Genomic DNA, 12,463 nt, shown 5'->3' with positions numbered 1-12,463 from the left:
ACACTTGCGTTTCAGATCGGCAAGGTAGGGCCCTAAATCTACAGCTGCATTAATCGGGTGTGTTGGCCACAGAACTCCACAATAGGCTGAAGGTTTGTGGCCTTCCAATATCCTATTCTAGTCCAATATTCACTTTACTTTGAGCTCTGTTTTGGTCTCCATCAACTCCTGACATTATGTCCGTTTTTAATGAAGTTACAATTATTTCAGGTTAAATGACTGATGCCGTTACATGGCAGTTATAGCAGCCAGTTTCTGTGTTATTTTATCATCTAACTTGGTAAATTAAGGGGGTTATGTCAATCAAACGAGACTTGGTAATTGTTGTTGGAACACTGTAAAGAAAGGTGAGTTTTATTTTGTTTCTATAAAGTTTAAATTAAGTATGTTTTATGAGTCTGGTGGGCCGTTGCACTTTTTGTTTTGGTTTGTTTTGGTTTTGGTTTTGGTTTGATGCTGTGCTCTAGTGCATCATCTAGTCTTATCTACACAGGGAGCTCTTCCATGGAGTCCACAATGTTGAATCACCATGTTTCTACAGTACCCCAGAATGGACAAATCAAACACTGGCTCTAGACAGGGACTTTTTGTGTTTTGCACAGGTTTTGCAGCCACCTTAGTTTCAACGACATGGGTAAACTGATATCAAACTATGAAATCAAATTTTGTTTTCCACATTATGTGAAATTCCTGTGTCCTCATGCATGCATAACTTCCTCTGAATCCTTTGCGTGCAAGTATGCAATTTGAGTCAGAATGTAAATTAATTGAACAAAAAATGCCCATACTTGTTCCACTGTTGAACATAAACAGAATCAAGCTCTTATGTATTAATTATTCCAACCACACTAATGTCTGTAGTCCCGGTCCCCTTTCCTCATGACACAGTCCCTCAACCCTCATAAGGCCTGTCTTAATTCCCACCACCAGCCTACATAGATTTTGTTCAGTACATTTAAGGAAATATCTGAGCAAACTGAGAGAGGCCAGGTCAGAGCAGTCGCATCCATTGCCATAACACTGGTTTCCTCCAGGGTCCAGTGTGTTTCTCAGTGCACTAGGGAGCCAACTAAGAATAGAAAGCCTACCTCACAGGCTCTGTGTTTTCCCTGGCAGAGCCTGAGCTCCGTTGCTTGGCCTCACTGAGATCATTGCCGTCTGCTGGAATATCACCCCAGAGTCCTTCTATCTTCTCCCCCAGCAACAAACAGTGTTCCTGGGATTCAGATGCTTTGTCAGTCTCCAGGTTGGTTTTAGAGATCACCTAACAAGAGCAAGAAATGAAGAAAGATAGATCTTTTAGAAGTTTAATGTACACAGTGACTAGTCAGTTGTATGGAGGCATTAACCACAAATACTAATAAAAGCAAATAATTTAAATTAAGGAGTCATTTTGAAAGAGCAATAGCCAATGAGACTTGTCTACATGTATGCTGTATCCAGTACTCTCAACTTTTTAGATTCTGTGTACCACAGTGCTCTATGTTTTATAACTAACCCTGGTCCCCGTACTCATCATTGTACGCTTTATAATTTGGTAGACTGGCTGTCACTAGGTCTACGTAGACAATTTCATTTGTATTCTTTTGTCTACAAGGCCACACTGGGTAAACTCCCCTCATATTCATGTAGGTCTCCCTCGGAAAAGAGATTAAGCTCAAGGGACTTCCTAGTTAAATAAAGATTGGGAAAAAACCCAACACTAGACTAATCAAATCTGTAACTTCATTACTCACTCACTGACTCACTCACTTACTCACTTAGGGACAGGCCTTTGCCCTGCTTTGCTGCAGTAATCTTAATAACTGTAGTTTCTTTTTTTCAAACTGAGATGACAATACATGGATGTTAAAGGTACAGTTAACCATATTTACCTTCTTAGTTTAGTGTGTTTACATGCAAACATTTGAGCCCCCAAAGAAAGATAGCTGAGAATGATGGGAAAATCAAATCAAAAAATAGTTTTGCATGAATTTGGTCATAAACCAAAGTAGTGGAACAATTGACATTTTGACTTGATGAAGCCAGGGGATCACCAGAGATATTTCAATTCACCCTGTGGGGAAGATACAGTAACTATCTGGACCAAATTTCATAGGAATCAAACCGAAAGTAGTCGGGATATTCACTCCAAACCAATAATGTCAACTTTATTGTGGTGCTAGAAAAAAGTAATTTGGAATCAGGGAGGACTAAGGATATATGTACAAAATTGCATGGCAATTTGCATGAACACATCTGTCCAATATTTGTTAAATTATTTCAGTCTCAACCAAAGCTGTTAACCGTCTGACTTCCCAACCAACAGTGCAATCTCTAGAGCCATTGCCAGAGAAATGGCCAAAAACTAAACAATAATAAAACGCTAAATACTTAAAATTATTTAAAAGCGTAGTCTCATTTGAAACTAAAATGGTATGAATCTACTGAGGTCTCTGCTGAATTAACACATTTACCTCGTCATCCTCTTGTATTGAATTTACTCCAAATCCGAAGTCTTCACCCAACAGGTCAAGTGGATGGTCGTCTGGCAGAGTCTCTGAAGCTGGCGCCGGCTGGAGAGCGGATACACTTAGAACAGACGGCCAGCTCTGCATTTCAGTATCAGGCGGCTCTGTAAACATGGGCTCCTCTTTGTCAGGATAGAACAGATCCATGGGTTCGATAGGGTCACCAACTAAATCATCTGTGGGAGAACTTCGATCAAAGTCTATATAAAACAAGTCAGTGTCTCTGGACACACTACCAACTTCACAACATGAAGTCCCTGTCGCACCTTTTTGTTTTGAGTCGACTGGATCCAGTGTGGTAGCTGTCTCATTGTCAGAAAAGGTTTCAACCAGTTTGTCTTGGGATCCATCTAGTTGATCAGTTAAATCCATTTCCAGCTCAGTAGTCACAGGTTCTATTGATTTAGCATCTGTAGAAGAGGTCTGAGCTACCAAGTCCTTCTCAGTATCATGGTGAAGAGACTCACATTCCTGTTCGACTTCCCTTCTTTCCATGTTTTCTCTTGTATCTGTCCCACATATGTCTGCTGTTGATCTACTGATGTCATGTTCATCTGTATCATTCAAATGCCCGCTTTCTATGTCTCTTATTTCTGCTGACGTTGTTGGTTTAACTAGTTCTGATACCATGCGGGAAGGGATCTCAACAGGGTTTTTGTCATTTTTGTCACTGGAGTCACCGCTCAATATATCTGGATCTTGAGGGCTGTTTACATCTGTGTCAGTTTCCTTAGTTCCAGTTGCCTCTGCGTGATGTACCACATCATCCTCAGCATGATCTTGTCTTTTGAGGTTACATGTTCCCTCTTCTTCTTGCTCTTCTGGCTCACTGGAAATAGAGATCAGAGGAATGTTTATCCCCGTACTTAGGTCCAGACTTGTTTTTGAGGTTTCGTCTTGATTGGTTGGATGTGTATTTGCTAAAGCATCACAAGTCTCTGAGCTAAAGCTTGGAACTCCATCACTTGCTTTGTCTTCTGTTTCTACAACATCATCAACATTTTCATCCCTCTCCTTTAAAATTCCAGACTCCTCTCCTGACTCCCCTTTTGTCTCCTCTGAAGGAGAATCTGGTTTCTGACATTCAGTTTCCACTTCAACCTCCTCAGAGTTATGATTCTGACTTTCAGTTCGACCATTAATTTGTCCTTCGTGGTCCTGTGCATCCCCAATAAAGTCCACATCTTCCTTTAAACATTCTGCTTCTCGGTTAGAGCTCTCTTCAATGCTGGTTTGCTTTATGAATTCTTCAAATAGGTCAGGGGGTGGTAGTTCAGTGTTGGAGATGAATGGGGACTGGTTAGTTTTATCAGTTTCAATGAGATCTTCTGTACCAGAGTTGACCATTACTTCTGAAACACACAGTCCAAAAGAAGATTCTTGCTCTCTGGGTACTTCATCTTTTTGGAGTACACTTGTATCCATCTGTTTAGAGTCTACTTCTTTTATAATCTCAGCTTCGCTATGATCAGGTAACTGTTCTAATGCCATATCCTGGTTGTGGTTGTCAAGGTTTGTCTCTTTCTCTTTCACGACTTCAACTTGTTTCCTTACAGAATACCCTTGGATTCTCTCCTGGGTGCTCTCCAGTGAGCTCAGCGAGTAAATACCTTCATCAATATACGACTCTGTAATTGACTTCTCATCAGGGACCCTATCCTCTTTGGATGGGACAAATCCTTCATCAAGAGTAGTGATCTCCACGGGGGTGGCACGGTACACATCCCAGGCTGTTCCACTGTCACACAAAGAGCTGTCACTTCGGCTCTCACAAACCTTCTCTGGCATGATGCCAAACTCGCTCTCCACCCAGGAATCAGGTGAGCTGATTGCTGAGTCTCCAATAACTGACTCAGTGTTTACAGACTCAGGTACTGATGAGCCAGTGGGCGAGTGAGTGTAAGACAATTGTGGTGAGTCAGAAGTTGAGTTGATTAAGTTCTCACTGGCAGGTTCCTTGGTATCTTCAACCACACTGCTGGAGATGTCTTCCATATGGGGGGAATCTGCTAAGAAGTCTTCACTGGACCACGAGCGAGCTGCGGCTGGCCTGATTCGGGGCGACATGATGCTCCTATCTTCTGACACAGAGGAAATTAAGATTTTGGGTGGGGGTTGGGTACATTCCCTCTGGAACTTGATGGACCTATCCCTCACTCTGCTTCTGTGAGCGCCATTCCTTATGTGGTCGGAGTCATTGTCACGGAAGTTTAGTCGGCACATAGAGATGCTTTTTTCAATCAGCTGGCAGGGCTCCTCCGGCTGAGAGAGAAATGAAGAAGATGGCAGCAATCTATCAGTGCTCACATCCAGAAAAAAGTGTTTTGTCAAAGACAGATCTAATCCATGCACTGCAAGAAGGGGTTCTTACCTCCTCTATGCCAGGGAAGTGTTCCAGGAACTGTGACACATACGTCATGATTGATTGATCATCTGGTGCATTGATAGTCACGTCTAGGCAGATAACGAACCATTACCACAGTGGCATTTAACATACAGACTGTCATGTCAACCAGGCTTCCTCCAGTTATAACTTGCATAACTTTTTTTTACATAGTAAAAGTGCTGGCAATTTGTAGGTCTCATGTCTGAATAAAACCATTAAACACATAGAGAGAGATAATAAATTTACATCTTATTTTGCCTCATGCCTATATAAAAATGTTTTTTGCTTATTTTCCCCCTCACAGAACACGGTAATACATTTTTTTTTGGACATCCATCCATACCAAAAGTATTAAAGTCTAGCAAAGTATTTGTTAGTAATTGACATGTGAGCAAAGGGCAAATAAATGAGGGTCACAACTTAATGTCTATTCATTAATAACTATAATTGGGCACTATTGGACTGCATAAAACAGGCAGCATGACATACCTAGTAAATTATAAAATTGGAGAAGAAAAATCCTGTGGCAATCTACAGAGATGCTGGTGGGAAGAGAGGGGGTGCTTTTTCACTACCTTTTGTATACCAGATGCCAAATATTGCATGAGCACAGCACCTCTATCCATAATGGTCTTGTGATTACTTTATTAGATTGATAAAGCCAGCAATGATACTGTCTGAAAGGGGCTTTGTATATCCAAGTGTGGCAGCATTGCTTACATGTGGAAAGTGCATAACACTAATCTAATTTTAAAGTTTAATTTAAACAGAGAAAAGGTCACAATACAGCAATACAATTCTAGTAGGAAATGGTTAGTAGAGGATGTACCTTTTTGGGTTTTACCAACAATAAAACTACAGCATATCCTGGCAGATAGTTAGAAGCTACCTAGATTGCAAGTTGTGTTTCAAACAAACACTGAGCAGGAATACTACGAATGTGGTCAAGCACTAGCTAAATATAGCCAATTCCAAATTCTCCTCTGCTTCAAACACTGGTGGCTTACGAAAAGGTCCCCATGACTTGACCACTACCTCATCCTGATTTTACATAGAGGCACAAAATGGGCTTAGAATAGGAACTATGAGACTGTGGACAGGGACTACCACTCTTAGGCTTCTTACTTTGCAACATAGATTTGGTTGCACATATGCAAATGTTATAACTGGGCTAGATTGGTCTGGTTAGGTTAATTATCCAGCAATGGGAAACCTGTAGAACCTGTTGAGGTCTAGCTTAGGGCTATGTTTAACAGGTTGCTGTGACATGGGAACACCTTTTAGTTTAGCTTTTTACAACCAAACAAGTGCTTCTTTTCATAGAATATTGGTAATTCATTACAGCAAGGAAAATACAGTGTTATTATATTATGGTATGGCAGTTTAATGTGGGCAGTAACCAGATTACCCTGATATGTAAAAATAGGTTTTCTTGTTACCCTCTGGCTCCAGTAGGCGTGGGATACCCAGGCTGTAGTGGGCTATCCTGAAGGCGTCCTCCAGATTTTCTCTGGCAGTCCTCAGCAGTGCCTTCCTCATGTCCACCAGGCTGGAGTCAATGGACTTAATGACAGCCAGGAAGGCCAGACCACTTGTCCAACTCTTCCCAAAGTCCTGCACTGCCACACCAAACCTACAATTAAGGCAGGACATATTCAGTGGTGACGGTCAGTCCAAAAAGACCACCAGAGAATACCAAGAAACTACAACAATCTTTATTGAAAACGGCTGACCACACTTACTTGCGTGTTCGCTTCTGTACCCACTGCAGCAGTTTTTTGATGGCCTTGCCGTGTTCTCGCATGGCCGTGGACGCTGACTGTCTCTCATCTGACGGCGTGCTACAGAAGGACGTGTCAGAGTCGGAGCTGGTGGGGATGGACGACAAGCTGGAGGAGGAGGGGAACTGGCTCCTGATGTTCCCAGTCAGCTCCTTAATCTGGAAGGGGACAGAGAGTTGATTATATTTCCCTTTGGTTGACTGTTTTACCTGTCAATTCAGCTATTGAGTATCAACTTCATCCCTGTATCTCCAGCAGATGATTTACCCAAGTGTTTTATGCTGACACTTGAACAGACGATCTGCTGAGTATTGACAAAAAGTGGGTTACTTTCATCAGAGAGTGATCGACTTTGCAAAGGAAACTATCCCAGTGATATCTGGTCTGGCTTAAAGTTCTGTAGAAAGACTACAAACATGTGAAACGCTCAGTCAGTAACAGGATTTATTACATACAAATAGAATTTTGCAATTGTACAATCAAAGCCATTTAAACACTCAGAGGACTTTCCAGTGCTTAATCATTTGCTAGATTGTAGAGATGGGATTAAAGGGGAACTCCAAACATTTTACACACTAAAATCAGTTTACTCATAATGGTCCTGCTTAACCTGTCAAATCAGTTCATTGTCTTCTGTGGCTCCGGAAGAGCTTTTCTAAAGTCTGAGAAAATAACCCTGTCAGGTTTAAAGACTCACTAAAAACTTACATAACAAACAATGTGGATGTGTATCACAAGCCAGTTGGGCCATATGATATAGTGTTGTATTGTATCGTGATTGTTATCATAAAAAATGTTCACACAAAGTGCTAAAAGTCTGGCATGTTGTGCACATTTACACATGTATTGGGAGCCAAGACTTTCCCTGTGACTTAAGAGGAAACAAGTGTTATTGTTTTTTTTAATGCTATATCATAGCAACTGGAGGACTATTCTGTAATAAAAGTGAAATTGTCCATGTGAAACAGAGGGTCAGTTTACTGTTACACTGGCTTGAAACAGAATGTACATGGAAAATCTATAAAAAAATAAAGAAAAATGAAAACACTGCAAATGAAAGCTAGTGTAGTAAGTGAATATTGTTTCAAACTATTTATTTGTGAATGTGATTTCATTCTTTGCAATTATTGGGCAAAACAACATTTGAAGTTAAGAGAGTAAATAATAATAATAAGAAGAATAAGAATAATAATGATAATAATAATAATGGTAATGGTAATGGTAATGATAATGATAAAGTAGAAACTAAAAATTGGGTTTACAAAATGCTTTACAGTTTCAAGGCCAAACCTCTGTAAAAGGCCATCAAAGAAGCCCAGTGTATCTTGGTCATTATTACCATTAATCCTTGCTCAGACCTGGCAGTGTAGACAGCTTCACACAGTGGAATGCCTCCAGAATGAGAGGACAGTCTGTGTGAATGCAGAGATAATTGTTTCCTCATGGTGTCTGTCCAAGGCATTGAACCGCACTGTGGATTACATAAAACTACCCAGCGAGCTGCACTTTGATGCTTTTGTGAATGGAAAGTCCACCGGCTGTGAGGTAGACACTTTATTCTCACACTTGACCTCATTTTGAGTGAACATTTTGAGAGGCAGAGGATGGTGGACAGATGAGACTGGTTGGAGAGGTGTTAAATTAGAGGATATACAGAGAAAAGTTGATTACCTGAAAGAAAAGGATGATGTTCCAGATGAGTCCCAGGATGATGGAGGGGTTTCCATCAGCAACGTCAGCTGCATCTATACTGACCAGCTTTACCTGAGGACACACGTTTGTGTTAACAGTTCAGCCAATCAACAAGCCGTAGGTAGACATGTCTTCAAGCTAACTGCTGTGGTACTCACGTTTCTCTCCTCCAGGAAATTTAGGACCTTGGCAATGTTGTTCAGTCTAAAAATACGATGGGAGGACTTCTTGAATCCATGAAGCTGGAAAATCATTCCGATTGGGAAAAGTATTATTGACAGATATAAAAACCAAAGCCAAAGGAAACAACTACTTGGACCACTACTACTGCTAAAGGAGCTGCTAAAACGGTTATTATACACAATACTGATCTGGAACTAAAAACAATGTAAAGTCTAACCAGCTTGCAGCCAGAGAGCTCTTCCAGCAGGGCCATGAGGATGTGTCCATCCTGTATGTCACGGAAAAGGTCAAAAACCTCAATGGGTGGGTCACACTGAAAATTGAGGGAAAGAGACAGAAGGAGAGGTGAGAATTAGAGCTGCAACAATTTTAATTAATTTGATTTTAATTTTAGTATTTCTTTTTTCCGAATATTTTTTAAGAAAGATGCAAATGCATCCATCTCTCTATAGTACATACACGGCTATCCCTGTCATATTAAAGCTATAGGAAAAAACACATTAATTTCACCACATACAGTATATATACATATACACATATCCCAAGCGAGCGCACACACTAAATAACCAGTGTAGGCGAGCATGGTTAAGGGAGCGTAATGAGGGCCTGTGAAGAGGATAAAACTTTTGTCTTTCTCAAAGTTTATGAATACGCTACATTCATGTGTTAATTTATGGAGGCTGTTGGGTAATTAGATAAACTGTTATTGTAACTAAATTATCAAAGTCAAGAAGTTATTCTTCCTCTGGTGTTTTTGGCAGCTGCCAAATAGCTTTAGGTGCAATGCTGCAATATATTGAATTGTATTGCCCGATTCTTGCCGACACACAGCCCTAGATGCAATCAGATTAGTGATCTAGCCCTATGCGTATGTTTGTGTGTAAGTTGGACTATAACTGTCAAGGCTATGTGTGCAGTGCATGTATATAAAAATTGCCAAGAAAAATGGTGGTTCCTGGTGGTAACAGCAAATAATACCAGTACCAGAGTTCCATTTGAAATGACATACTGGCTTAAAACACCTTGAGCAACTACTCTTGCAAAAATGCAGCAGAGGAAGACCAACTAGTGTATCAGTTCATCATCATGTCACATGTTTTAAATAAATGAGACTAAAGATCTGGTCACATCAGAAAGTAGCACAGATACTTTGTGAAACAGGTACTACAGGCTTGGTGAGCACTCATAAGGCTAGTTGGTGAACTATCTAACAACTAACATGCCACATATCTCTCCGTCTCTCTCTCTGTCTCTCTCTCTCTGTCTCTCTCTCTCTCCCCAACTGGTTGAGGCAGACGGCCACCCACCTAGAGCAGGGGTCTGTCCGAGGTTTCTGCCTCTTGAAAGGAAGTTTTTCCTTGCTGCCGTCGCCAAGTGTTTGCTCATGGTGGGAACTGTTGGGTCTCTGTAAATAATTTTATAAAGAGTTCGGTCTAGACCTGCTTTTTCTATTTTTGAGAAAAGAATGTCCTGAGAATAAACTTCTGTTATGAATTGCACAAAATATACAAAATAAAATTGAATTGAATAGATCTGTTATCAAATTAGATACATCTGTGCTGCTTAGCCTTGCTTCCAGTGTTGCCCAGTGACCACTCGTGTAGTAGCGAAAAATTCATCCTAGACCACCATTATAAAAGACATCTGCACAGCTGATGACAGGACACCTTGAACAGCAATTATGGCTCTTTTACTTATGAATGTTTGACCCATGGAGGTTTTATATTTGTAAGGGACCAGCAGGAGAAACACTGCGCATATTCAGTGAGCTGCATATCCGGGGAGTAGACCGTAAAGTTAGAAAACCTTTTTGGCATAATGCACCAGGCGATCTTGTTCTCCTTGGATTGAATAGACCTTTTTCACAGCAGGCATTTTGACAGGAAATAAGTAGGGTAAACACAGGTGTTACCAATCATACTAATTAAGGTTCTGTTCCATTTAGTCTTTCCAGTGAGTCAACATGCACAATAGCAGAACCCTGACCCTGTTTGATCTGAATGGAACCAACCTTAATTGGTGTCATTGGTAACACCAGTGTTAACACTGGACTTCTAGTCAAAATGGCTGCTGTGAAAAGGGTGTTTAGGCACCATCTTACCATCCAGTATCTACCTCTTAAAATACAAATGTGTGTTCTTTGAGATTATTTTTCTTGTTTCTCTACTGGGCTGTTTACTCCCAACTCGACTTGTTCTTAGGACTGTACATCATTTTATTCAGTAACTTTATTGAAGATGGGGAAGAAAGCTCTCTAGCTTACAGTTAGCAAGCTCTTTAGCTTGAACACTAACAGACAATAACTGGTAGTATAATTTGCTGATGGGAGGACCCAAGGTATGCAAATGGAGGAACTGGGAAAATGTGTTAAAGTGTGTTAAATTTCAACACAGTGCCAACACTCTTCCCAGACACACCCTCAAGCTTTAATTCAACACATCGGATGGCACTCAACAGCTCTCCAGTCAACACTTGACTTGTTGACCATTTCAAATAACCACTGAAAAATCAACACACACTCACTGCTGCACATTTTCACTGACATTAAGGACATATATGTTGCCACTGGGAAATCTGAGTGAAATCGAACACACCAACCAACTGACACACGGGTAAACCATGCAGATTTATCTTCAGGAATCTGTCAGTAACCAAACAGCATGCCCTGCGAGAGCCAACATTTAGCCCTGCTATCACAAGCCATTACAAACTCAGGCATTTGTAAACTTGTCTGAACACAGTGAATGGTTGGGGGGATGGAGGGGGGGTTAAAGTGACTGGAACTTTCCAAGATGACAGAAGACAAATGTGTGATTGTCAATTAGTGGGTCAGAGATTTGATGCAGAGCCAAATAGTGACTAAGAGAAGAGAGGCTTATTGTGTGAGGGGAAAACAAAAGATCTGATCAGACGCTCAGTCTCCCAGCCCACCCTGACTCACCACAAAAGGAAAGAAAGCTCAGGAGTGAAACTCAATGGTGTACTGTAACGGCAGGCAATGAAACAATTATTTTAATTTAATTGTGATTCATTCATCAGCCTAGCAATGTAGAGGTGTTTGACATTTAGCCTGACAAATGTAGGTAGACTACACATAAGTGAGGGAAGGAAACAACGCTTCCATCTCAGTGACTGACACTTTTCAGCTAGACCATGTACTAACTTTCTAGTCGAGTGAGAATGAAGTGATCAGTATCTGTAAAATATTTTGAAAATGTAATCAATTTTTTTTTTAGCAAAAGCACCAAATATTTTCTTGTTGCAGCTTCTCCGCTCAGGATTTGATGCTTCTGGACCGTTGGTTGGACAAAACAAGACATCATGTTGGACTGTGCATTTTACACTATTTTACACTATCCAAATGTGTTTAATTAAATCGGCAAAAGAAAATACATATAAATACTTGTTCACTGCTGCGATTAATAGGAGTTCATCAAGATAAGCAGTAGGTGGTGCCAATTTCAGTCAGAAAACTAGCTCAAATGGTGAAAAACAATGCAGAAAACCCGATGGAAATCATTTCTTTCATTTATTAATGTGAGGAAGGTTTCATCAAATCTGTGTGGAGCAGAATTTATTCAATGAAAGTGTTTCAATCTTCCATCCGCGAAGCGCATGAACAGTGTAAACTGTATAATTTTGCTGTTTTCATCAAACGCAATACTTCAAAATGAGCATAAAAATACAAAAAAAATTTCAAATACAGCCAGTCTAGACTGTACTTCTTATAAAATGATTTACAGAGACCCCACCATGAGCAAGCACTTGGCGACAGTGGCAATGAAAATGTATCAATCACATATGTGTATGTATTTATGCATCTCTTTGGGCCTCCATACTTTCTTAGATTCTAGTCTCATTCATTGACTGGACTCTCATTGGTTACCTCTAGGGATGTAACGATTACCGGT

General features: G+C 40.5%; 1 protein-coding gene across 1 annotated transcript in view; it reads right to left on the bottom strand.

Moving 5' to 3' along the window:
* clmn (calmin) overlaps positions 1-12,463 on the bottom strand; it is a gene marked incomplete in the record, with an annotated part of 44,152 nt that overhangs the window by 5,160 nt on the left and 26,529 nt on the right. Inside the window, 8 exon segments of the mRNA XM_035673967.1 lie at positions 1,089-1,264; positions 2,457-4,772; positions 4,882-4,964; positions 6,336-6,529; positions 6,639-6,835; positions 8,349-8,441; positions 8,528-8,611; positions 8,770-8,865. Coding sequence (XP_035529860.1) covers positions 1,089-1,264; positions 2,457-4,772; positions 4,882-4,964; positions 6,336-6,529; positions 6,639-6,835; positions 8,349-8,441; positions 8,528-8,611; positions 8,770-8,865 — 3,239 coding nt within the window.

Source organism: Morone saxatilis, unplaced genomic scaffold (genome assembly GCF_004916995.1).
Source record: "Morone saxatilis isolate NCDOM2014 unplaced genomic scaffold, NCSU_SB_2.0 Contig3, whole genome shotgun sequence".
Lineage (NCBI taxonomy): Eukaryota > Metazoa > Chordata > Actinopteri > Moronidae > Morone > Morone saxatilis.
This window is presented reverse-complemented; position numbering and strand designations above follow the sequence as displayed.